This window comes from Artemia sp. Qi Xiang Cuo, chromosome 17 (genome assembly GCF_049724085.1).
Source record: "Artemia sp. Qi Xiang Cuo chromosome 17, ASM4972408v1, whole genome shotgun sequence".
Classification (NCBI taxonomy): Eukaryota; Metazoa; Arthropoda; class Branchiopoda; order Anostraca; family Artemiidae; genus Artemia; species Artemia sp. Qi Xiang Cuo.
The window spans coordinates 26385130-26411276 of NC_142810.1; the positions used below are offsets into that span (position 1 = coordinate 26385130).

The window sequence follows — 26147 nt, forward strand, 5'->3', positions numbered from 1 at the left end:
TTGCGTTTCCCAAAACGCAAAAATTCTTGCGCTTCGCTTCTCATGAAATTTCCTTTAAACGTTATCTCTTTTCTAAGATGTGGTACTTGGTCTTAGGTGCAATTTTTGGCCACTTATTACCTCTAGTAATGTGATAAAGACTCACTCTCATTAAGCCAGGTCCTCCCTCACAAGTCTCATCAACTCGTGTAATCATTACAAGGAAGATGAATTTTTCTGAAAATTAATCAATAGTTGAAGGTTTTTATGGAATTGACTCACCTCCCCTTTCAAGAAAGATGTCGGCTTTTTGACTACCTCCCTTTGAAAGGAGGCTGAAATGGTATCACATACTAAAGTGCCTTTTTGCTGGGCACTTATGGGATCTCTTAAGGGATCTTTTATGGGATTGGCTGACCTCCTCTTCCAGGAAAGAAGTCAGCTTTTTGATCGCCTAACTTTAAAATAACGCTGAAATGGTATCACTTACTAAGGTGCCTGTTTACCATGAAATTGAGAATATATTGTCTTTTTTGCCATTCACCTCAACTCTCTCTGAGTATTCTAGTTTGTTTTGACATTATGGATATTTCTCTCTCTGTTTTAGTTCGCCAACTGCTGTCAAAGAAACACGTCCCATCTGTAATTGCTTTCTTCACTTAGCCTATAGTAGACCTCATCTTGGACTTCTTAATGACAAAACCAGACAAAAGAAGTACGTAGATGCTCTAAAGCGCCATCTATTTCCGGGGGCATCGGTGTTGAGCTATGGGGACGGTAGCTGGCTCTCGCTCATTGCAGCCAAACTTGGAGCAACCGTTATAGCAATTGAAACAAATCAAATGTGCCGAAGAGTCATCGAAAGGTATTCTGAGAGCAATGGACTTCAAAACAATATTACCATCTTATCAGTATCAATTGACACGTTTCCGTAAATTGTATTTTATAAAAAGTTTATTTTTCTTTATTTATTTTATGTTTTTTTTAAATTTTATATTAATAACGAGGATTAACTACACTAACTGTTTTAATTTTATAATTGTTGACTTGTATTCATAACTGTTGAAAAGGACCGACGCGAACGACCATGATTGAGCGCATGTACTCTTTTTATATTTAAAATTTTAGCCGAGAATTGATGACTGTTGACAAGTACTGAAACGAACAGCGAGGATTAACTACAATTACTGTTTTTAATTTTAAATTGGTGACTAGCAAACATGAATTTTAACAAGGAGCAACACGAATGACGAGGATTGAGTACAATTATTCTTTTTAGCGTTACAAACACTTTTTTTAATGTTTGCAAACTTACTAACAGTTTGCAAACTGTTTTTAATGTTTGCACAGTTTACAAACGACAAACACTGTTTTTAATTTTATATTAAATAAAAAAACAAGTTTTTTTTAACTGAAAGTAAGGAACGACGTTAAAACTTAAAACGAACAGGAATTATTCCGTATATGAAGGGGGCTGTTCCCTCCTCAACGCCTCGCTCTTTACGCTAAAGTTTTTATTGTTTAAAAAATAGAGTTGTGAGAAAGTTAAACTTTAGCGTAAAGAGCGAGGCGTTGAGGAGGGGACAGCCCCTTCATATACGGAATAATTTCTATTCGTTTTAAGTTTTAACGTCGTTCCTTACTTTCAGTTAAAAAACTTGTTTTTTTATTTAATTTTTGAACGTTTTTGAATTAATGCAGGTTTTGATTTTGGCTCACCGTACATGAATAATTAAAACAAAATTTTCATATTATATTTGGTTAAATGGCTTTCTCGAAACTTGTTTAATTTTATTTACGAACGTTTTTATTAGTAAATAATATACGTAACTTAGAATTAACTTTCGTAACGAACTTCTATATTCATAAATTTTTAACACGTATATTAGGGGGTTCGCCCCCTAGTCAATACCCTGCTCTTTAAACTATAGTTCGAATTTTTTTTCCAGTTCTTTAAAAATGACCTCTTAATCACAATCAGTTGATCAGTTGAAAAACTTGTTTTTTTTATTTAATTCCTGATCTTTTTCTTTAATAATGCTGGGAAATCAGGCGCCCCCTTCATAGCAATGTCCCTTCCCCCATGAAAACTTCCTTCATGGAAAGATCCTTCCATATAGCCCCCGACCCTCTCCTTCCCCCACCTACCAGAAAAAATCTCCTCTGAAAAAGTCTGTATACTTCCCAATAACCAATACTATATGTTAACATTGAGTAAAGTTCATAACTTTCAGCCCTGCCCCCGGGGACTTTGGGGGATCAAGTCATCCTAAAAGGCATTGTTATCATATTTTCGACCATGCTAAACAAAATGGCTATCTCAAAATTTTGATCGGGTGACTTTGGAAAAAATGAGCGTGGGAGGGGGCCTAGTTGCCCTCCATTTTTTTTAGTCACTTAAAAAGGGCACTAGAACTTTTAATTTCCGTTCCAATGAGCCCTCTCACGATATTCTAGGACCACTGGGTCGATACGGTCACCCCTGGGAAAAAAAACAAACAAACAAACAAACAAATAAACACGCATCTGTCATCTTTCTTCTGGGAAAAAATAGAAAATTCCACATTTTTGTAGATATGAGCTTGAAACCTCTATAGTAGGGTTCTCTGATACACTGAGTTTGAAAGTGTGATTTTTATTAAGATTATGTTACTTTTAGGGGGTCTTTCCCCCTTTTTTCGAAAATCCGCCAAATTTTCTCAGGCGCTTAACTTTTGACGGGTAGGATTAAACTTGGTGAAACTTATATATTTGAAATCAGAATTAAAATCTGATTCTTTTGATGTATCTATTGGTACCAAAATCCCTTTTTTTAGTGTTTCGGTTACCATTGAGCCGGGTCGCTCCTTACTTACTGTTCGTTACCACAAACTTTTTTAAAATTTATCACTCGCATATATGAATTTTTACAGGTACCAAAGCTAACAACATGTTTTTACAGAATTTAATATTTTAACATTAAAATTAGACTCATATATTATTTTACTTATTAAAATTACAGAAAAGCACGACTTTGCTTGAAGACAATTGCTTTTTTTAATTTTTTATATGACGATACTTACTCTTTTTAATGTCAACATTGACGCGTAGAATTTATGACTGTGTACAAAGTCCTACACTAACGACGAGTATTTATAAAATTTAACATTTTAATTTTAAAATTTACGACTATATTTTAATACTTTTGAAAATGAGAGACACGAACGATGAGTATTTACTACAATTATTCTGTTTATCTTTTGAATTTAGGACTGTTGACAAGAACGGCGAGGATTGAATACAATTACTTTTTTTACTTTTAAAATTGACGACTAGTAATGATGACTGTTGACAAGGACCGAAACGAACGACGAGGATTGACAACAATTACTTATTTTAATTTTAAAATTGACGAAAAAAATTGATGACTTTTGACAAGGACTTACATTAACGACGAGTATTTACTACAATTACTCTTTTTAACGTTAAAATTGACGACTAGCTTGATGACTGTTTACAAGGGCTGACACGAACGACGAGGATTGTTGACAATTACTCCTTTTCTTTTATATGCTTACAAAATATAATGAAATTTCAAAAAGTCTTATGAACTTTGGATGCAATGTCTTTGCATGCAATCATGTCTTTGAATAAAAAAGAGGAACAAAAGAGGAGACGTTGGATGTAACTGATCTATCATTTGAGGCTAGGCTTACGATTATATACCCTTACCAGAAGCAAATATGGCTAAGTCTCTAACAATTTTTGATTGTATAGATTATAGCGTCAAAGTAATCACACATATATACCATATCAATAAGGATCAGTATAATATACAGAAAATGATGAAGAAAAATTTTAATTTTAATTTTTAATAAAAACTAGCAAAAGAAGTACTTTCTTCGAAAAGACCCGCTGCAGAGTCTTTTTGTCACCTCCTTCTGTATGTTTCGCTGTTAAGCTTAACAAATTTGCCTCTTTTTTAAAGCTCCGTAATCCTTTTTATGAGATCAAACATTTATTGCTGCTCTAATTTTACAAATTACACTAAATAATTATTTTTATTATTACACTGAAAAAATACGAATTGTCACCAAACGCTAGATTGTATTGAAAGTGTTTTTGACGACATTAGCGTCAGTTCCCAATCTTGTAAGTTACCCATACCCTTTGGTCAGTCGCTCGTGCCTCTGACCCTCTGAAATATACCCTGGCTTCAATCGGTCATTGCTTTGGCCTTTTGGGCCTCTTGCACTTGTTACTTACCTAAAGCTGAAACTAAATTTCCCGTTTTTGTTTCTGTGTTTAAGATTTTTATATTCACGACCATTCTAAAAAATATCAAGTTATGTTTTATTACTAATTATAAATTTAATCCATTATACCTGATTATAATGAATAATCAATTTATTTTAGTTATGTAATAACCATATATCTGGCTCCAAAACTATTCTGCATAAATTTTGCTAATTTCGATCTTCATAAATATTGACTATTGATAAATTTTATATTGAATCAGTCATTAGTTGTAATTAATTATAGGCTATTATCAAATATTTTTTTAGTTATGTATAAAAATACATCCAACTCTAAAACTGTTAAGCCCAAATTTTTGGTTTCCAGCTTGACTAGTCCACTTTGTTTTTCGCACTTGAAGCTGAAAGAAACTAACGAATAAACCTGTTCTACAGTGCGTCAACGGATGAAGAACTTAACATAGGCGCTATAACATACAAGTACCCTTAGTTCAGTTTTGTCTTATTCCTCTCTAAATTTGGATATGTTTATGACTTATCTGAATTTCCAAAGTCAGACACGTGATGATTGTTACCTCTATAAAAATTGAAAATGGAAGGAAAACTAAAGGAAAAAAAAGGAAAAACCAAAGGTGAATAAAAGTTCAAATAGGGATCATATCCTTTTAATAGACAGTGATAAATTTCACAAAAATACTAGATATTTTGGTTACGTATGCAGTGACGGTCATCAGTAGTAATACTAAATTATCTTAAAACTAATTGAAAACTAAAAAGGAAGAAAACTCAGTTTTATTGTTCTCTGGTACAATTGTTGAAGAAAGGAACCAGAACTAAAAAAAAAAAAAATTCTTTTATTTCTCCTTTAAAAAAATGATTTCTTTTTATTAAACAAATTATTATTTATTTAAAGAATGAGCACCTAAGCTATAGTAAATGTACTATCATGTTTTTGAATTTTCAACATTATTTAATATATTTATTTCACCTAAAGTATTTAAAACAGTCATAATTGCCCCGTCTCACGTGAAAATATTTGACCCGAACCTTTTGTTAGATGTTATTTCCTCCGGAAACCGGACGACCCGGACCGAATGTTTTTCAGTATAAATTATTTAAGGGAATAAATTCCTTTCTTTCCCTGGTGGGCCGAGAGAGACGAAAGTCAGATTGAAGTAAAAGTTTTAGATTATATTGGACTTTGGTAGCGAGTGGATCTATACATGTTAAGACATGATCATGTAAATAAATCGTTTCTGTTTAGCAGATTATAACTCCTCCTAATGAAGTTAATTTGTTAATACGAAAAGTTAACACGTTACTCAAATTTTAAATCTTAAAGGTTTACTTATATCGGGTCCTTCCAAAGCGTGCTCTGCAGGTTTTTTCCTTATAAATGACTTCTTTTATTTTATAATGACCTCTTAAAAATTGCCACTTGAACATTTTCTGTGGGGTTCCTAATGGATCATCGATGGTTATTATGGTTTTATTTAGTATAGTCTTATTTTGTTTATTTACGATAACTGTGATTTATTGAGTCAATTATTGGGGAGGAAAATTAGAGAGGTTTTTTTTATATTGTCTATTTGGCAAGTTATGATCGATTTAAATTTTTATACTTTGTTTATTGTGGAGAAATTATTTGGGAGTTTAACGCTTTTGTATTAGGCCAACCCAGAGTGGCTGCCACTTTTTGCAAAGCCACTGCGGTAGTCTCTTGTCAGATAGTATGGCAACTGTTGGTACGAAGTACATTACGTCCAAAGGTTAATTGTCTTAGAGTATAAAGAAATAGTAGAGCATTTTATTTGGGTTGTCACTACCGACTGGTTAATTGTCCAAGAGTATAAAGAAAGAGCAGAGTACTTTATTAGGGTTGACGCCACCTAAGACGCAAATAGTCTGTCAATGGTGGCAACCTACCGGGGACTTTTCGGTTTTAATTGTAGTCTGGTTAAAGCTAAAATAAGTTGAACCGAAATTCTTCAATAGAGAGAATTTGTCTTAACTTCCTGAATAAAACTTATGTATAAAGGGTTTGAAATTCACAAACAATTAAATTTTCTCTTCTAAATACTGCTAAGACAAAGTAGCCGACGTATCTGCAATAAAGTTTTAACTTAACATGAAGTCTACATGGGAACGAGTTGGCGGAGTTTAAGCTCTTTTTCACAATTGTATAGTTTATGTTATTTTCAAATAATTCTTAGAATGTGCTTAGTTTTGGAGAAATCCTCCTGAAGCAGTCAAGACTCGGAAATGGAAGAAAGCCTTAATCAAGGATGTTAATAGTTGCTTATTTGTTGATCTAATTATCATAATTTTTTTTTATCGATCGGGTCTGTTTATTTTTCGGGGGGTGTCCGTAAGCTTCGGACGCATAGGATAGTTAGATATTTGTGGTATTTAATTACAATTGAGCTTTATTTTAACTATGTATTGATCAGATGTTGAGTATAATTCAACCTAATCCCCCAACCCCCCCTCCCCCCCAACCACCCATTATCCGGAATTTTTATACAAACAGAGCTAACTACTAATTTAAAAATTTTACAAACAGACGTTCCTGAAAAAATGCAGATAATTTGATAGTACTGACACATTTTGGTGGATCATGGAAATTGTGTCCAGACCTTATGGACACTTCTAATTTAATTGCATATTTAGCTAGATTTTATATTAGTATATATTTGCTTTAATTGCTTATTCGATTTTTCCTCTTTTTTTCTTTTTCCTTTTTTTTGTTTTTTTTAAATACCAGTGTTAGTTAGTCCAAGCCTTATGACCTATATGCCCGTATAGTTTGTCTTGTGGGGCATCTGCAAATTACTGGATAAACCGTATTTAATTAGTTGCCAAAGGCAACTTTGGTGAATAGTCGACAACGGTGGTGAACGGAACTCGTCCGGAGGGAAGCAAACTTCGTTTGCTGACCACGTGCCACTGGATATGAGGCTTAAACCCCTAACTAGTCACTCCGAATAGGGCCGTCCCAATTTCATGGGTGCGGGTGGAACCCACTCCAGGGTTTCTTAATCGGAACTCAGGCCTAGGGACGGTTGGGTTTGCGACCCTCCGCCTGAAAATAATTACAATGAAAAAAAATGAAACTCAAGCCTCAGATCTTATTGGTTTTAATTAATTACGACCTCAGCACGTCCCTTGAGATCCTTCGAACCTTGTTGACCAAGGTGGGTTGAGAATAGCCACCTGGAATGTTTTAACCATGAATAAGCCGGGATCCAAAGACTTTTTAGGGATAGAGAAGTTAAGATGTGGGATTAATATACTTTTAATGAAATAAACACATTTGACGGGAACTGGCTATTAATAAATCCCAAGTACAGGTAATTGGTTTTTTTGGTCAGGGAAAACCTCAATTATAAGCTGCGGTGTAGGCCTGCTCATAAATAATAAGGAAAACAAACGCCTCATATCCCAGAACCCAATATCCGGTAGACTACTCGCTGCTCGCTTCAACTACAAGCATGGGAAGATTTCGGATATTGTGTGCTACGCACCAACGAATGTCTCCCCAGAGGTCGAAAAAGACAATTTCTACTCAGCTCTGACATCTGCTTTATCCTGGAGGTCCCCTCCCGATGTGTTGGCCGTGGCGGGCGATTTCAATGCAACTGTATCAAACCCCAGCGGAGCTTTTAAATCTGTAGTTGGACCGGTTACCTCTAACTCGTTGAATGAAAATGGGCCCCTCCAGCTGTGTACTATGCACGAATCGGTCATTACCAAGACCATGTTTGACAGGAAAGACATCCATAAGCCAACATGGTATAGCAACGATGGGCGAACGCGGAAGATGATTGACTGTATCATGCTCAACCGAAGATGGCGCTCATCACTTATTATAGAACATATCGCGGCGCTGAGATAGGGAATACAGATCATCGATTAGTTTCTGTGGACTTCCGCTCGCGTTTTAAAGCCTAGCCTTCAGAACGGCGCCAGCCAAATTTAGACATCCAGAAACTAAAAATGGAAACTTTCCACTAAAAGTTGAAATTCAGATAGTTTTAAATGCCTGGATACACTTGTTCACCCGAACACGTCCTGGTAGAGTGAGCAAAAATATATATTAGAGGTTGCCACTAATACCGTTGGTCGTATGATGTATTCAAAAATGCCCTGGCTATCGCAAGAAGCACTGCAAGTCATTGAATAGCGCCGGAAAATGCAGTGGGCCGGAGATACGCCCTCCTACAGACGGCTAAATGTGATTAGAAACAATGTTATTCTCCGTGAAAAACAACAATTTGTTGATAAAAAAAAGCTGAAAAGCTAGAAGATGCGGCACGAAAAGGTGACGTCATGTCGCTTTTCAAGCTTGTCAGAGATCTTAGCGAAGGGAAACCACCAAAGATAGGCGCAGTTAAAACCTTCTGTGGCGAAATGCTAGAAGGTGAAAACGCGCAACTTGATCGATGGAGGGAGCACTTCGCAAAGCTATTAAACGCCGAAAGAATCGTCGTTGACCCCAACCTAACAAAATCCACTCAGAAAAAAATCTATAAAAATCTAAAAGAGCCTGATCGGTAGAAGAGATACTAAAGGCCTTGCGGAGAATGAAGAACAACAAGGCACCAGGAATCTGTGGAATCACCGTCGAGCTGCTAAAGTGCGGAGGACTGGTAATGCTAATTTGGCTGCACATGCTGTTCTCCCTCGTCTGGTCAACAAAACTGATACCTGAAGAATGGAAGGTAGGGATAATCCTTCCTCTATGGAAGCGGAAAGGTTGCCGTAGAGATTGCTTGAATTACAGAGGAATCACCCTCCTGTCAGTGCCTGGCAAACTATTCACAATGATGATGCTTGATAAGAGCATCCAGTTCAGTCGTAAGTTCCGCTGGATTCAGCAAGTAGGTTTCATGCCCATCAGAGCCACGACTGAGAAGATATACACTAGTCAACAGGTCATCGAGAAAGCCCGCGAGTTCCAGCGTACAGCATATATTGAATTTGTTGACTTTAAAGCAGGTTTCGACTCGATCGACCGTGAGTCCTTTTGGCTGATACTAAAACGAACGTGATTCCCTGATAAATGTTGCCACCTGTTCAAGGCACTCTACACTGGTACAAAAAGCTCCGCCCAGGTTAATGGTCGCCGAAGCCCACTATTCCAGATATATACGGGTGTAAGGCAAGGTTATGTTTCTGCTCCTGAACTTTTCAACGCGGTGATTGATTATGTCATGGATTGAACCACGAATCGGCTCCAATTCGGACTGAAATATGGCGATAGAGTTATAACCGATTGCGACTTTGCAGAAGATATTGTCCTGATATGAACTTCTGCAGTTGAACTCGAGGCAGCTCTCAATACACTGTCGGAAGAAGCCATGAAAGTGAAACTACATATTAGCTGGCAGAAAACAAAAATAATGATCATTGACCCGGCTGGAAATCCTGCCAACTCACCAACATTCAACGTATTAGGGCACAGTATCGAAGTTGTCAAGTCTTTTACTTACCTTGTATCTGTCGTCTGGGATAACGGCTCAATTGAATTGGAAGTCCGAAAAACAAAAATGCGGATCTACAACACGACCGTAACAGAAGTCCTTCTCTATGGTGCTGAAACTTGGCAGGCAGCTGCTTCTGTTCGTGATGCCATAGATGTGGCCCAAACAAACTTCCTAAGACGAATCGAAGAGATCAAGTGGTACGACTTTGTCTCAAACACCCGACTGCTAACACTAACGGATCAGGCCCCCAACTCTCGTCAGCTCACCATAAGAACTCTACGATGGTTTGGCCACTTAATTCGCATTCCAGAAGAAGCATTCGCCAGCATACTTTTCAATCTTGATCCCCCTCAACATGGATCGAAGCGCCCCCATGGAAGACCCCGGTTCAGATTGAGGGACAGCCTTACCCAGTACCTCTCCATGATCGGTATTAATCTCCAAGAAGCAGTCACGCTTGCGCAGGACCGTTCGGAATGGAGGCAAAGAGTCACATCTCTCTCTCTGCGCTGGATCACCAGCAGCATCCCAAATCATAAGTTTCAGACAACACACACCTATGAACGGCTAAGAAATCTATCTCGGAAAGACAAAAATAGCAAACCACTCAACCCAATCATAGGTTTCAGTCAACACACACCTATGAAAGGATAATAAATCCATCTCATAAAAGTCAAATATAGAAAACTGCGTATCCCAAATCATAGGTTTGAGTCAGCACACACCAACGAAAGACTAAGAAACCTAGCTCAGAAAAGTCGAAAATAGCAAACTACTCATTCCTTAACTATAGGTTTCAGACAACATTCACCTACGAAATACTAGAAAACATTAGCTCAGAAAAGCCTGAAATAGCAAACTACACATCCCAAATCATAATTTTCTGACAACACATACCTATGAAAGGCTAAGAAACCTAGCTCAGAAAAGTCGAAAATAGCAAACTACACATCCCAAATCATAGGTTTCAGACAGCACACACCTATGAAAGACTAAGAAATCAAACTCAGAACAGCCCTAAATAGTAATTTACATATCCCAACTCCTTAGCTTCAGACATCATTCACCTACGAAATACTAAGAAAACTTAGCTCAGAAAAGTCTGAAATAGCCAACTGCACATCCCAAACTCGAAGTTTCAGACAACAAACACCTATGAGTGACTAGGAATCCTAGCTCTGAAAAGTCCAAAAATCAAACTATACCTCCCAAATCTTAATTTTCTGAAAGGACACACCTATGAAAGGATAAGAAATCTAGCTCAAAAAAGTCAAAATTAGCAAATTAACCATCCCAAATCATAGGTTTCAGTCAACACACACCTATGAATTGGCTAAGAAACTAAGCTCAGAAAAGTCAAAAAATAGCAATCAAAACACCCCAAATCAGTGTTTTCAGACAACATACAACGAGGATAGAATACGAAATCCGTTAAAAAAAAGTCGTAAAGAGTAAAGTACATACCTTTAATCATATGTTTCAGATACCAAACACAGACGAAAGACAAGATAGCAAAATCGGGACATCCCGAAATGATAATGTATATATCCCAAATTATAAGTTTCAGACAGTATTCACCTACGAAATACTAAGAAACCTTAGCTCGGAAAAGTCTGAAATAGCCAACTACTCATCCCAAACTCGAAGTTTCAGACAACAAACACCTATGAGTGACTAAGAATCCTAGCTCTGAAAAGTCCAAAAGGCAAACTATACCTCCCATATCATAATGTTCTGAAAGGACACACCTATGAAAGGCTAAGAAATCTAGCTCAGAAAAGTCAAAAATAGCAAATTAACCATCCCAAATCATAGGTTTCAGTCAACACACACCTATGAATGGCTAAGAAATCCTGCTCAGAAAAGTAAAAAAATAGCAACCCATACATCCCAAATCATAGGTTTCAGTCACCACACACCTACGAAAGACTAAGAAATCATGTTATAAAAAGTCAGAAATATAAAATTACATATCCCAAATCTTAGGTTTCAGACAACACTCACCTATGAACGGCTAAGAAACCTAGCTCAGAAAAGTCAAAAATAGCAAACTTGCCATCCCAAACTATAGGTTTCAGACAACAAACACCTATGAAAGGCTAAGAAATCCAGCTCAGAAAAGTCAAAAGTAGCAATCCACCACTCCCAAATAATAGGTTTCAGACAACACACACCTATGAAAGACTAATAAATCCAGCTAAGAAAAGTCAAAACTAGCAAATTACACATCCAAAATCATAGGTTTCAGACAACACACACCAATGAAAGCCTAAGAAAACTAGCTCAGAAAAGTCAAAAATACCAAACTACTAATCCCAAACTAGTGCTTTCAGACAACATTCTCCTACGAAATACTAGAAAATCTTGGCTCAGAAAAGACTGAAATAACAAACTACACATCCTAAATCACAATTTTCTGACAACACATACCCATGAAAGACTAAGAAACATAGCTCAGAAAAGTCGAAAATAACAAACTACACATCCCAAATCATAAGTTTCAGACACCACACACCTATGAAAGACTAAGAAATCCAACTCAAAAAGCCCGAAATAGTAAGTTACATATCCCAAATCATAAGTTTCAGACATCATTTACCTACGAAATACTAAGAAACCTTAGCTCAGAAAAGTCTGAAATAGACAACTAATCATCCTAAACTTGAAGTTTCAGACAACAAACACCTATGAGTGACTAAAAATCCTAGCTCTGATAAGTCCAAAAAGCAAACTACACCTCCCAAATCGTAAGTTTCTGACAGGACAAACTTATGATATGCTAAGAAATATAGCTCAAAAAAGTCAAAAATAGCAAATTAACCATCCCAAATCACTGTTTTAAGTCAACACAAACCCAAGGAAGACTAAGATACCTATCTCATAAAAGTCAAAAATAGCAAACTACTCATCCCAAACTATTTGTTTCAGACAACATTCACCTACTAAATACTAGAAAACCTTATCTCAGAAAATCCTGAAATAGCAAACTAAATATCCCAAATCATATTTTTCTAACAACACATACCTATTAAATTCTAAAACATAGCTCAGAACAGTCTACAATAGCAAACTATATATCCCAAATCATAGGTTTCAGACACCACGTAACTATGAAAGACTAAGAAATCCAATTCAGAAAACTCAAAAATGGCAAACTACGGATCCCAAATCATAAGTTTCAGTCAACACACACCAACGAACGGCTAAGAAACCTAGCTCATAAAAGCCCGAAAAAGCAAACTACTCATCCCAAACTATTGGTTTCAGACAACATTCACCTAGGAAATACTATGAAACCTTAGCTCAGAAAAGCCTGAAGTAACAAACTACCCAGCCCAAATCCGAGGTTTCAGACAACCCACATCACCGAATGACGGGGGCCCGGGGAGGGGGTTTGGGGGACCCTGGTGCTTCGGGTGGTCCTTTGGGAGTCCGGGATCCTGGGAGGACCAGGGACGGGTCTTTGAGGGTCTGAGGGGGGCGTGTGGGGGTCTGGAGAGGCAGTTGGGGACCGGTGGAGGGTCTTTGGGACCCCGTTGGACCTTTGGGCGCTCGATGGGCGTTGGGAGACCGGAGGAGGCCCTTTGGGGCACCGGGGGCGGGCCTTGGGGGCCCGGGGCGGGCGTTGGGGGGGGGGGGGGGCACTGGAGGACCGTTTGGGCCTTGGGGAGCCCGGTGGACCTTTGGGGGCCGGGGGAGGGCCTTGGGGGGGCCGGGGGGCCAGTTGGGAGCCGGGGGGACTTGTGAGGACTGGTGGCGGGTCTTTGGGACCCCGTTGGTCTTTTGGGTGCGCGTTGGGCCTTTGGGGGGCCCGGGGAGGGCCTTTGGGGGTCTGGGGTGGGCCTTTGGGGGCGCCGGTGGCCCTTTGGGAGCTTGGGGGGGGCTTTTGAGTGTCCGGGGGGGCCGTGGGGGCCCTGGGGACCGTGGGGGCCCGGGGGAGGCCCGGGGGGCGGGGGGGGGGCTGGGAGGACCGGGGGCTTCCTTCGGGGTGGGGGTAGGAGGATTGGAACCCTTTGGGGTTGGGGTAGAGGACCTCACAACACTGTTCAAATGAAACTTGTGTATTATAACGACCACACTCAAATTCTTGTCTAAAATCTCTTCAATAATCTTCTTTTAAAATGTCTCTATCTGTTTCGCCGAAATAGTTCCCTAACCTGTCTAAAACGGTTTCGCCCAAATAACCCCTAAACGCAAATTCAGCGTATTCCTTTGTTATTGGCATCTCTGTGCTAACGCATTTCAAATTAATAGGAAACCTTGTCGCGCGCTAAAACAATTCATCGCTAAGATATTTCTTGCCTAATTGTTTCCATGTCCTTTGGTTATTAATATCCATTGGAGCTGGACCAAAAGAGTTGTTACCGAGGCAAAGACATTAATGATTTGAATCTATTCCTGGAGAAATGTTTCTATGGCGAAAATTTTTAAAGTCTGACAGATGATGTCATTGATTGATTGATCTGTCAAGAAAGGGGAAATTAATTTGTTGTTCCAAGGGGAATTATTGATTCACGATAGGTGAATTGAGGTCGACAGCACAGGTGTTCCAAGGTCGATGTTGTTGTTGTTGTAAGTGCACGCTCTCAGCGAATGTCAAGGTCGATGTTGTTGTTGTTGACACACTTTGATTACGCAATCAATTCCTCGGAAATTCACTTCCCCCTCAAGTCCTAGATCAATAACATTGTTCCCGTTAGAATTCAATGCGCATGTGCAACCTTCGCCCCGGAGTTATTACACATAGAAACATCAAATAAATCGACCTTGGAAAAAGAGGTCATTGACCCCATTAACCACGTGTTCTCCCTAATGACTCTATGCCCATATATGGGGTGCAAAAAAAGTTATAGGTGGCAGCAGGGGTGAGGGGTGGCGCCTCCTGACCCCTCTCTACTGATATCACTTAAATAATCATTCATACACCTATTTGTCCATTCCGGGTTCTCATTTATGTCTATGTCACAAGCCAGGTCCTCTAGGCTAGCTGTATCCCCAAAACAATCATTTAAAAAAGCCCTTTGCCAGTCTAGATTATCATCAACTACAGCACTATCCATTGGCGGTGTTAAGATTGGTGAAGGCTCATTGAAAATAACTGATTCTTGAGCTGATGTTGATGGAGGCAATAATTCACCGATGTTAATCTATAAAAACAAGATTTATTTTCCATTTGGAATATCCACTATTTTATAAAGTCAAAAAATAAAGTATTAATCGTCTCTATGGTCATTTATGTAAAATAGAAAAGGATTTGTTTTGTTCCCCTCCACCCTCTTCTTCTTCTTCTTCAACAATTAGCCCATGAGCTAATACACACACACATACAACTAGCTGATTTAAAATTATTAAGGGAGAAAATAAGAATATGTAGTGTAATCAAAGTTCTAGAAGTGCAAATCCCCTTGTCCGATCAATTATTAAGAAAATTGTCTCTTCTTCTGAAAGAATGCTATGCTAAAAGGCACAGCATTTGCGTCGTGCAATTTTCACGTAAGTGTAACCCCCCCCCCCCCCTTGTCCAATCAATAATTAAGAAAATTGTCTCTTTTTCTGAAAGAATGCTAAGCTAAAAGACACGGCATTCGCATCGTGCAATTATCGCGCAAGTGTAAACCCCCCTCTCCAATCAATAATTAAGAAAATTGTCTCTTTTTCTGAAAGAATGCTAAGCTAAAAGACACAGCTTTCGCGTCGTGCAGTTGGCTTAATTAAGATACCCACAAATTATACATCGATTTCACTTTTCACTGGCAAGTGGCTAGATCGGGTTTTGCTACGTAATGTATTATTTTGCATGTCAATTAAAATGATAACAATCTCGAAAGACTCTTTTTGCTGCAACCAAAGAAAGAAATGAGTGTACTCTTGATTTACGAAATTACAAAAATAAGTTTCAGGATATCTAGCCCTTCTTGTTTCGTAATTGGAGAACTAACCTCTAGCTTTGAGGATAGTTTTTAAACAATAGTGAATGAATAATGAAAAATAGTGCGAACGAAAAATAGCTATTTTTAACTTGGCTGAATTCCTCGAAAAATACATGTCTCGTTTACAGCAATGCAAGATCGAAAAAAAGGGTATCCAAACCCGAGCAAATCACAGCCTCAGGGCTCCATGTCTGATTGGCCAAGGCACGAAGAGGCGGACTCCCCCGCGCGGAGCCCGAGACGGAAGATAATCACTTCCTAGCGAGTTAAAAAATACATTTTAATTTAACTCAGCCGGAACTAAAAGTTTAACAACAATCAACTAGATTAATAGGGAATTTGCAATGCGGAATTGTAAGTGTATTAGTGTAACTTGAATAAAAAAAAAATATGGGGTTATTAAGGATTTCCATTTATGTAGAATGGAAATAGGGTTTTTGCACCCTCTCCACCTCTTTTCCCCTCTAATAACTCTCTAATAAGAACACTTCCGTCAGGAATTGTAGGTAACTCATCAGAAATGTCCTGCATATCAGATGGCGGTGCATAGGTGATTACACTCCTCCTGGCCATGTTTAATGATCTAATTAGGTCCAAATTTGGGGTGCTAGACTGCTAGACCCGCCATCGAGCTTTGGTCGTTTTTGCTCAGGATGACTTTGACCATCAATCTCTTGAATAAAAATATATTTTCAGTTTTTTCCTCAGGTAAGTTCCATAGATAGGGGGTAGTAATCTCTTTTTCATCATGCAGAACAAAAGAATAAAATGTATGCTTTTTCAAGTCGGAAAAAACAAAATTAGAACTTATGGGTATAAATTATTTCCGTCATATTTTCTAATCTGCTGAAATTCGTAAAAAAGAAACATAAACCCCCTAAGAGGAGAAAAAAAGTCTAAGCTAACAGTTACTAACATGAATACGATGTAACATAAAAAAATATAACACAATTTGTGCGATAATTTGTGGCGAAACAAGATAAAGGAAAAATGTATACTTTTTTTCAATTATGAGAGGGACACGATTTAAAACTAATGGGGTTAAATTCCATTGGCGCAAGCTCATATGAAACGAAAGAGTTTTGGTAGTCCTAGATGGAACCCAAGCTATCTATATTTTAAATATGATATGAATAAAAATATCACAATTTTACGTATTAGGTCTGACGGATTTTTAATTCAGAATATTAAAAATCCTTACCCCCCTCCCGCCACAACACCAAAGCCCCCTCCACCCCAACACATTAAAGATATTTTACATTTTGAAAGGACACGCATTGATCAATTTATGTCTTAAATAAATGATATTTCTTCAAAGCACTTCAGACGCATTTTACCCAAATTGCCTTTTATACCTGAACAACTGTTACAAAACCTGTGAATTTTGCTCATTTTTTGTTTAATGGAGTTCTAATTTAGTCGGGTGTCAATCAGAAACCGATATGCTAGATAGTTAAAGGTAGTTATACGAAAAAGGTCTCGTTCTTTTTATAATACAAGAATAAAAATAATCACTTACCAAAACCGTTTGAAATTCTCCATTTGAATACGAATAAATTTAAAAAGAAAGGCTATCTATTCGAGTTTTTTCACTTTACTGGATTACCGGATTCAGATTCGCATTATGGATTCACAGATTACTGGATTCACATTCTTTACTGGGTTCAGTAAAGTGCAAATTACTCCAGTAATTTGCACTTTACTGAAAAAATATAAATATTTTTACTTTTATAACTTTAATAAATAAAAAAATATCAACATTGTGATTACTGAATATCAGTATATGTATATTAAACTGACAATACACATTCATTTGTATTTTTTCAGTAAAGTGCAAATTTTGTTCTGGCCTTGGGAAGGCATAGGGGTTTTGCGCCCAACTTATGTTAATTTCTGCTCGTTTTGAGTAAGACTCGGTTAATTATTGTAATTTTTGTTCGTTTTGGGTTTCATTTATTTATCGATGCTGATTTGTGGTAGTTTCACGCTTGGTAGATTATTGGATTTTATTTTTGCTCATTTTTTGTTTAATGGAGTTCTTCACTTTTCTTTGAAAAACTATTTTGTGGAAAAAGTTTTTTAAATTAATTTATGTTCGTTTTATATCGACATAGTCTTTTCAAGGAAAAAGAAAATAATACTTTTAATCTTTTCGTTTTGTAAGACTTTATAGTTTGACCTGCTATTTGTATGCCGGAGAAAAATTTTCAGCAATTTTTAACAACGTACACTCTTTTGAAAATCTGGACACAAATAGTACTGTTTTAATTTAGTTTCATACCTCCTCTAGTTGACCTGAAATGGAAAACTTGAAACCATTCTAAAAAAAATCTGTTTACTTTCTTTGATAGCTTGGATACACCTACGCTATTTTGACTTAGTTAAATTTTAAGGGCAAAAATGGGAGGGTTGGCGTGGGAGACTGCCCAGGGAGGGTGGGAGTGGAAGGGGGATTTGTTGCCCTCAAATCACTTTCGACTATTAAAAAAGGCATCAGCCCATTCTATTTTCAATCGAATGAGCCCTTTTCGGAGTTCCCACGACAAAAAGGGCACTAGGCCTTTCGATTTCCAATCGAATAAACCCTTTAGGAAACGATAACACTTTCTATAAACACCTTATATGCCCCAAGGGCATAAATTACAACCCTTACCCTAAGGTCTGTTAGGGCGGTTGTAATCCTCTAAGACCAAATTTCCAGAACTGTCAACTATGTTAAACAAAATGGCTATCTAAGAATTTTGATTAAATGTGTTGGGGGACATGGTGGGCGCGAGTGGGGTGTTAGTCACCTTTCAATAACTTTTTACTGTTAAAAAAGGGAAACGCCACTCCAATTTTCGATTGAATAAGCCCTTTTTGAAATTTCTGTGACAATGTCTTCAATTCAAATTGCCCTGCTCTAAAGGAAAAAAATAATAAATAATACATTGTGCAAACATCGTTCTTATATGCCCCAAGGACTTAACTTAAAACCCTTGCCCAGAGAGTTGTGAGGGAGTGTCCTCCCTTTTACTTAGTCCCCGTTTCTTGTCTCGTTCTCGAGTGTCCCCGTTCTTTACTTAGGCAGCGCGATCCTGCTGCCTATGATTTATACAACATTTTTCTATATAAACCTTATATGCCCCCAGGTCATAAGTTACTACCCTTGCACTGAAGGCTCTGGGGGGGTTATCATCCCAAAAGACCTAATTTTTTTGAACGTTCAACTACGTTGCAAAAAATGGATGTCTCAAAATTTTGATTGGATGTGTTTTGGAAAATGGTGGGCGTGAAAGGGGCTTTAGTCGCTATTCATTCACTTTCGACTATTAAAAAAGGCACTAGCCCTTTCAATTTCCAATGGAATGAGCCCTTTTGAAGTTTCTACGACAACACTTTCAATAAAAAATTTATATGCCCCAGGGCATAACTTACAACCCTTGCCCTGAGGGCTGTGGGGGGAGGGGTTTTCATTCTTAAAGACCTAATTTCACCATCTTTCAACTACATTGAATAAAATGGCTACCTAAACATTTTGATTGGATGTGTTTGGGGAAAAGATGGGCGTGAGAGGGGGGCTGGTTGCCCTCAAATCACTTTCGACTATTAAAAAGGGTACTATCCCTTTGAATTTCAAATCGAATGAGCCCTTTTCAAGTTTCTAAGACAAAGATTTCAAATGAAAACCTTATATTCCCCCATGGCATAACTTACAATCCTTTCCCTGAAGGTTGTGGGGGGAGTGTCCTCCTCAAAAATATATTTTATATTTGGAAATCAACTACGCTGAACAAAATGGCTACCTCAAAATTTTAATTGGATGTAATTGGGGGAATTATCGGCGTGGGGGGGGCTAGTTGCCCTCCAATCACTTTCGACTATTAAAAAGGGTTCTAGCCCTTTGAATTTCCAATCGAAGGAGCTTTTTTTGAAGTTTCTACGACAACGCTTTCTATAAAAACCTTATGTACCCCCACGGCATAACTTAAAACCCTTGCCCTGAGGGCTGTGGGGGAGTGTCCTCCTCAAAAACATATTTTCTATAGGGAAATCAACTACGCTGAACAAAATGGCTATCTCAAAATTTTAATTGGATGTGTTTGGGGAAATGATGGGCGTGGGGGGGCAGTTGCCCTCCAATCACTTTCGACTATTAAAAAGGGTTCTAGCCCTTTGAATTTCCAATCGAATGAACCTTTTTTGAAGTTTGTACGACAATGCCTTCTATGAAAACCTTATATGCCCCCAGGGCATAACTTAAACCCCTTGCCCTGAGGGTTGTGGGGGAGTGTCCTCTCCAAAAATATATTTTCTCTCTGGTAATCAACTACGCTGAACAAAATGGCTATCTCAAAGTTTTGATAGGATTTTTTTTGGGGGAATGATGGGCGTGCGGGGGGGGGGCTAGTTGTCCTCCAATCACTTTCGACTATTAAAAAGGGTACTAGCCCTTTGAATTTCCAATCGAATGAGCCTGTTTTGAAGTATATGTGACAACGCCTTCTATAAAAACCTTTTATGCCCCCAGGGCATAACTTAAAACCCTTGCTCTGAGGGTTGTGAAGGAGTGTCCTCCTCAAAAACATATTTCCTATCTGGAAATCTACTACGCTGAACAAAATGGATATCTCAAAATTTTAATTGAATGTGTTTGGAGGAATGATGGGCGTTGCGGGGGGGCTAGTTGCAATCCAATCACTTTCGACTATTAAAAAGGGCACTAGTCCTTTGAATTTCCAATCGAATGAGCCTTTTTTGAAGTTTCTACAACAACGCCTTCTATAAAAACCTTATATGTCCCCAGGGCATAACTTACAACCCTTGCCCTGAGGGTTTTGGGGGAGTATCCTCCCCCCAAAAATATTTTCTATTTGGAAATCAACTACGCTGAACAAAATGGCTATGTCAAAATTTCTATTGAATGTGTTTGGGGGAATGATGGGCATGGGGGGTCTAGTTGCCCTCCAATCACTTTCGACTATTAAAAAGGGCACTGGTCCTTTGAATTTCCAATCGAATGATACTTTTTTGAAGTTTCTACGACGCCTTCTATAAAAACCTTATATGTCCCCAGGGCATAACTTAAAACCCTTGCCCTGAGGGTTTTGGGGGAGTGTCCTCCTCAAAAACATATTTTATCCCTGGAAATCAACTACGCTGAACAAAATGGCTATCTCAAAATTTTTATTGGATGTGTTTGGGGGAATGATGGGCGTTGGGGAGGGGTCTAGTTGCCTTCCAATTACTTTCGACTATTAAAAAGGGCACTAGCCCTATGAATTTTCAATCGAATGAGCTTTTTTTAAGTTTCTATGACAACGCCTTATATAAAAACCTTATATGCCCCTAGGGCATAACTTAAAACCCTTGCCCCGAGGGCTTTGGGGGAGTGTCCTCCTCAAAAAGATGTTTTCTCTCTGGAAATCAACTACGCTGAACAAAAGGGCTATCTCAAAATTTTGATTGATGGTGGTTGGGGGAAGGATGGGCGTGGGGGGGGGGCTAGTTGCCCTCCAATCACTTTCGACTATTAGAAAGGGTACTAGCCCTTCGAATTCCCAATCTAATGAGCCTGTTTTGAAGTTTCTACGACAAAACATTCTATAAAAACCTTATAAACCCCCAGGGCATAACTTAAAACCCTTGCCCTGAGGGTTGTGGGGGAGTGTCCTCCTCAAAAACATATTTTCTATCTGGAAATCAACTAAACTGAATAAAATGGCTATATCAAAATTTTATTGGATGTGTTTGGGGGAATTATGGGCGTAGGGGGGGGGGGCTAGTTGCCCTCCAATCACTTTCGACTATTAAAAAGGGCACTAGCCCTTTGAATTTCTAATCGAAGGAGCTTTTTTGAAGTTTCTACGACAACGCCTTCTTTAGAAACCCTATGTGCCCCCACGGCATAACTTAAAACCCTTGCCCTGAGGGCTCTGGGGGAGTGTCCTCCTCAAAAACATATTTTCTATTGGGAAATCAACTACGCTGAACAAAATAGCTACCTCAAAATTTTGATTGGATGTGTTTGGGTAAATGATGGTCGTGGGGGGGGGGGGCAGTTGCCCTCCAATCACTTTTGACTATTAAAAAAGGTTCATGCCCTCTGAATTTCCAATCAAATGAGCTTTTTTTGAAGTTTATACGACAATGCCTTCTATAGAAACCTTATATGCCCCCAGGGCATAACTTAAACCCCTTGCCCTGAGGGTTGTGGGGGAGTGTCCTCCTCAAAAACATATTTTCTATCTGGAAATCAACTACGCTGAACAAAATGGCTATCTCAAAATTTTTATTGGATGTGCTTGGGGGAATGATAGCCGTTGGGGAGGGATCTAGTGGCCCTCAATTACTTTCGACTATTAAAAAGGGCACCAGCCCTATGAATTTCCAATCGAAAGTAGAAGGGCCTTATTGACTCCGACGAGTACAATACCCCTTCGAATCCCGATCCGGACACTTTTTTTAAAAACTCCCACGAGTACACCAAATAAGGGCATAGAGTCATTAGGGAGAACACGTGGTTAATGAGGTCAATGACCTCTTTTTCCAAGGTCGATTTATTTGATGTTTTTCTCGGCTAGCCTGCCCTGAGAACTTGATTTACATAATCGCTAGGGGAAATTATTGATTCACGAAGTGGGCATTAATAAACAGACCTGGCTTCATTGTTTTTTGGCTCACCTGGTCTGTGAAATTGATTTACATACTCGCTAGGTGGAATTATTGAGTCACGAATGGGAAAATAAATAAAAAAACATGGATTCACTTTTGTTTGGCTAGCCTAACCTTAGAAATTGATTTACATAATAGGTGGGGGCATTATTGATTCACGAAGAGGGAATTAAGAAATATTAAGGCTTATTTAATATGTGATTTACATAATCGCTAGGGGACAGTATTGATTCTCGATGGGGGAATTATGAAACAAACATGGTTTCATTGTTGTTTGGTTAGCTTAACCTGAGAACTTGATTTACATAATCGGCGGGGACATTGTTGATTCACGAAGAGTGAATTAAGAAACATTAAGGTTTCTTTTATCATTAGGCCTGACCTGTGAACTTGATTTACATAATCGGCGGGGAAATTGTTGATTCACGAAGAGGGAATTAAGAAACATTAAGGCTTCTTTAATCTTAGGTCTGAGGGATAAACGTTCTTTAGGACAGAGAGAAAAACTAATATTCTATTTTTAAATAGGGCTTCATTGATCTTTAGTGTCAGGAATCATAAATGACATCACTTGTTATCTTGGAATTATGCGCGAGTCTAAAGAGATAGAAATTCTATTTTTAAATACGGCTTCACTGAGCTTTAAGTCGGAGAGATAAATTGATATTCTAACGAAACCATAATAGTTTAGCTAGGAACATTTATGAGATGAAAAGATTAACGTAGGAAAGGGTTTCCTAGAAATTTGAAATGTGAAAGTACTGAGATGCCAAACAAAAGGAACACGATGAAATTACTTTTAGGGATTATTTGGGCGAAACCGTTTTATCCATTTTATGGAATTATTTCGGCGAAACCGTTAGAGACGTTGATTTAAAAGATGATTTAAAAGATGATTTTTGAGTGTGGTCGTTATATTACACAAGTTCCATTTGAACAGTGTTGTGAGGTCCCCTACCACAACCCCAAAGAGCCCCGATCGCCCTACCCCGATCCCAAGGGTTCCGATCCCCAAACCCCAACCCCCAAGGAAGCCCCCGGTCCTCAAAGCCCCCCAAACTCCCAAAGGCCCTCCACCGGTCCCCCAAAGGCCCACCCAGACCCCCAAAGGCCATCCCCAGGCCCCAAATGTCCCCCAGGCTCCCAACTGTCCCCCCGGACGCTCAAAGGCCCCCCAAGCTCCCAAAGGGCCACCGGCGCCCCAAAGGCCCACCCAGACCCACAAATGCCATCCCCGGGCCCCCCAAAGGCCCATCGAGCTCCCAAAGGACCAACGGGGTCCCAAAGGCCCTCCACCGGTCCCCAAATGTCCCCCAGGCCCCCAAAGGCCCTCCCGGCGCCCCAAAGGCCCACCCAGCCCCCCCAAAGCCCTCCCCGGCCCCCAAAGCCCATCCCCAGGCTCCCAACTGTCCCCCCGGTCACTCGAAGGCCCCCCAAGCTCCCAAAGGGCCACCGGCGCCCCAAAGGCCCACCCAGACCCTCAAATGCCATCCCCGGGCCCCCCCAAGGCACATCGAGCTCCCCAAAGACCAACGGGGTCCCAAAGGCCCTCCACCGGTCCCCAAATGTCCCCCAGGCACCCAAAGGCCCTCCCGGCACCCCCAAGGCCCCCCCAGACCCCCCAATGCCCACCCCCGACCCCCAAGCCCCTACCCCCGGCCCCCAAGGGCCCCCCCAGCTCCCCAAGGCCCCCCCACCCTCCAGGGACCCACACACCCTTAAAGGCTCTCCCCCAGCACTCGTCTTTCGTTGATGTGTGTTTTCTGAAACCTATGATTTGGGATGTGTAGTTTGCTACTTCAGGCTTTTCTGAGCTAAGGTTTCCTAGTATTTCCTAGGTGAATGTTGTCTGAAACCAATAGTTTGGGATGAGTAGTCTGCTATTTCAGGCTTTTATGAGCTAGGTTTCTTAGCCTTTCGTTGATGTGTGTTGAGTGAAACTTATGATTTGGGATGGTTAATTTGCTATTTTTGACTTTTCTGAGCTAGATTTCTTAGCCTATCATATGTGTGTGCTTTCAGAAAATTATGATTTGGGAGGTGTAGTTTGCTTTTTGGAATTTTCAGAGCTAGGATTCTTAGTCACTCATAGGTGTTTGTTGTCTGAAACTTCGAGTTTGGTATGAGTAGTTGGCTATTTCAGACTTTTCTGAGCTAAGGTTTCTTAGTATTTCGTAGGTGAATGCTGTCTGTAACTTGAGTTTTAGTTTGCTTTTTGGACTTTTCAGAGATAGGATTCTTAGTCACTCATAAGTGTTTGTTGTCTGAAACTTCGAGTTTGGGATGAGTAGTTGGCTATTTCAGACTTTTCTGAGCTAAGGTTTCTTAGTCTTTCGTAGGTGAATGCTGTCTGTAACTTATGATTTGGGATATGTAAATTACTATTTTAGTCTTTTCTTATTTTGATTTCTTAGTCTTTTCATAGGTGTGTGGTTTATGAAAACTATGTTTTGTGATTTGTAGTTTTCGATTTTCGAATTTTCTTAGATAGTTTTATTAGTATTTCGTAGGTCTGTGTTGTCAGAAATTTATGATTTTGGATGTATAGTTTGCTATTTCAGGCTTTTCTGAGCTAAGGTTTTCTAGTATTTCGTAGGTGAATGTTGCCTGAAACCAATAGTTTGGGATGTTTAATTTGCTATTTCCGACTTTTCATAAACGGATTTCTTAGTCTTTCGTAGGTGTGTGTTGTCTGAAACCTCTGATTTGGGATGTGTGTGTTGCTATTTCAGTCTTTTATGAGTTGGATTTCTTAGTCTTTCATAGGTGTGTAGTGTCTGAAACCTATGATTTGGGGTGGATGGATTGCTACTTGTGACTTGTCTGAGCTGGTTTTCTGAGCCTTTCATAGGTGATTGGTGTCAGAGAAATATCTTTGTTGTGAAGGAGTGTTCGTTTTCTGACTTGTCCGAGATAGGTTCATTAGCAGCTATTAGGTATGATCGGCCTTTAACATATTTGTATTGATATGTAATTTTATATATCCGGCTTTTCATAAACAGTGATCTTAGTCTTTCGTAGGTGTGCGGTGTCTGAAACCTATGATTTGGGGATGTGCGGGCTGATATTTTTTTGACGTTTCTGAGCAGGATTTCATAGCCATTCGTAGGTGTGTGTTGACTGAAACCTATGATTTGGGATAGTTAATTTGCTATTTTTGACCTTTCTGAGCTAGATTTCTTATCCTTTCATAGGTGTGTCATTTCAGAAAATTATGATTTGGGAATCATACAAAAACTTACACATCCACACGATAAATTACAAATACACACACATGCACAATTACACACACACGCACACAATTACAAACCCAAAAAATACAAAAAAATCAAAAACCCTAAAAAACAAACACACAAAAAAACACTCACCAACATACATAAGCACTATAAAAATAACATTCACTAAAAAAATAACTTGCACACAAAAAATTACACACACACACACACACAAAAAATACACACACACACACGAACACTCACACACACACACTCAAAAGCTTACACACACACAAAAACTTACACACACACACACACATATACACAAAAACACACACATGAACAAAAAAAACTCACACACACACACTCAAAAACTTACACAAAAAAAAAAAATTACACACACACACACACACATACAAAAAAAAAAAAACTAGATAACTAAAAATAAAACACACACTCTCACAAAAACAAACACAAACACAAACAAAAAAAAAAAACAAACACACACACACAAAAACAAAAAAACACACAAAAAAACAAACACACACACAAACATAAACACACACACACACACACACACACACACAAACTTACACACACACACACAAAAAACTAACACACACAAAAACTTACACACACACACACACA

At 38.9% G+C, this 26147-nt stretch overlaps 2 protein-coding genes across 2 annotated transcripts in view; both read left to right on the forward strand.

Moving 5' to 3' along the window:
* The first annotated feature begins 319 nt into the window (after positions 1 to 319).
* LOC148942053 (protein CFDP2-like) lies at positions 320 to 8109 on the forward strand. Its single transcript, XM_089103221.1, has 2 exons — positions 320 to 416; positions 7586 to 8109. Exons 1-2 carry the CDS (start codon positions 320 to 322, stop codon positions 8107 to 8109), a joined length of 621 nt encoding a protein of 206 aa, XP_088959347.1.
* Positions 8110 to 8797: 688 nt separating this feature from the next.
* The window catches only part of LOC148942054 (uncharacterized), an 18725-nt gene continuing 1375 nt past the window's right edge, over positions 8798 to 26147 (forward strand). Inside the window, exons 1-2 of the mRNA XM_089103222.1 lie at positions 8798 to 9230; positions 9534 to 10130. Coding sequence (XP_088959348.1) covers positions 8798 to 9230; positions 9534 to 10130 — 1030 coding nt within the window. The remainder of the gene's footprint in view (positions 9231 to 9533; positions 10131 to 26147) is intronic.

Coding starts and splice junctions, on each gene's coding strand:
- LOC148942053 (XM_089103221.1), top strand. CDS start 320: ATGGTATCACATACTAAAGTGCCTTTTTGCTGGGCACTTATGGGATCT. Junction 417..7,585: donor CCTCCTCTTCCAGGAAAGAA/GTCAGCTTTTTG, acceptor TTTTTTGGTCAG/GGAAAACCTCAATTATAAGC.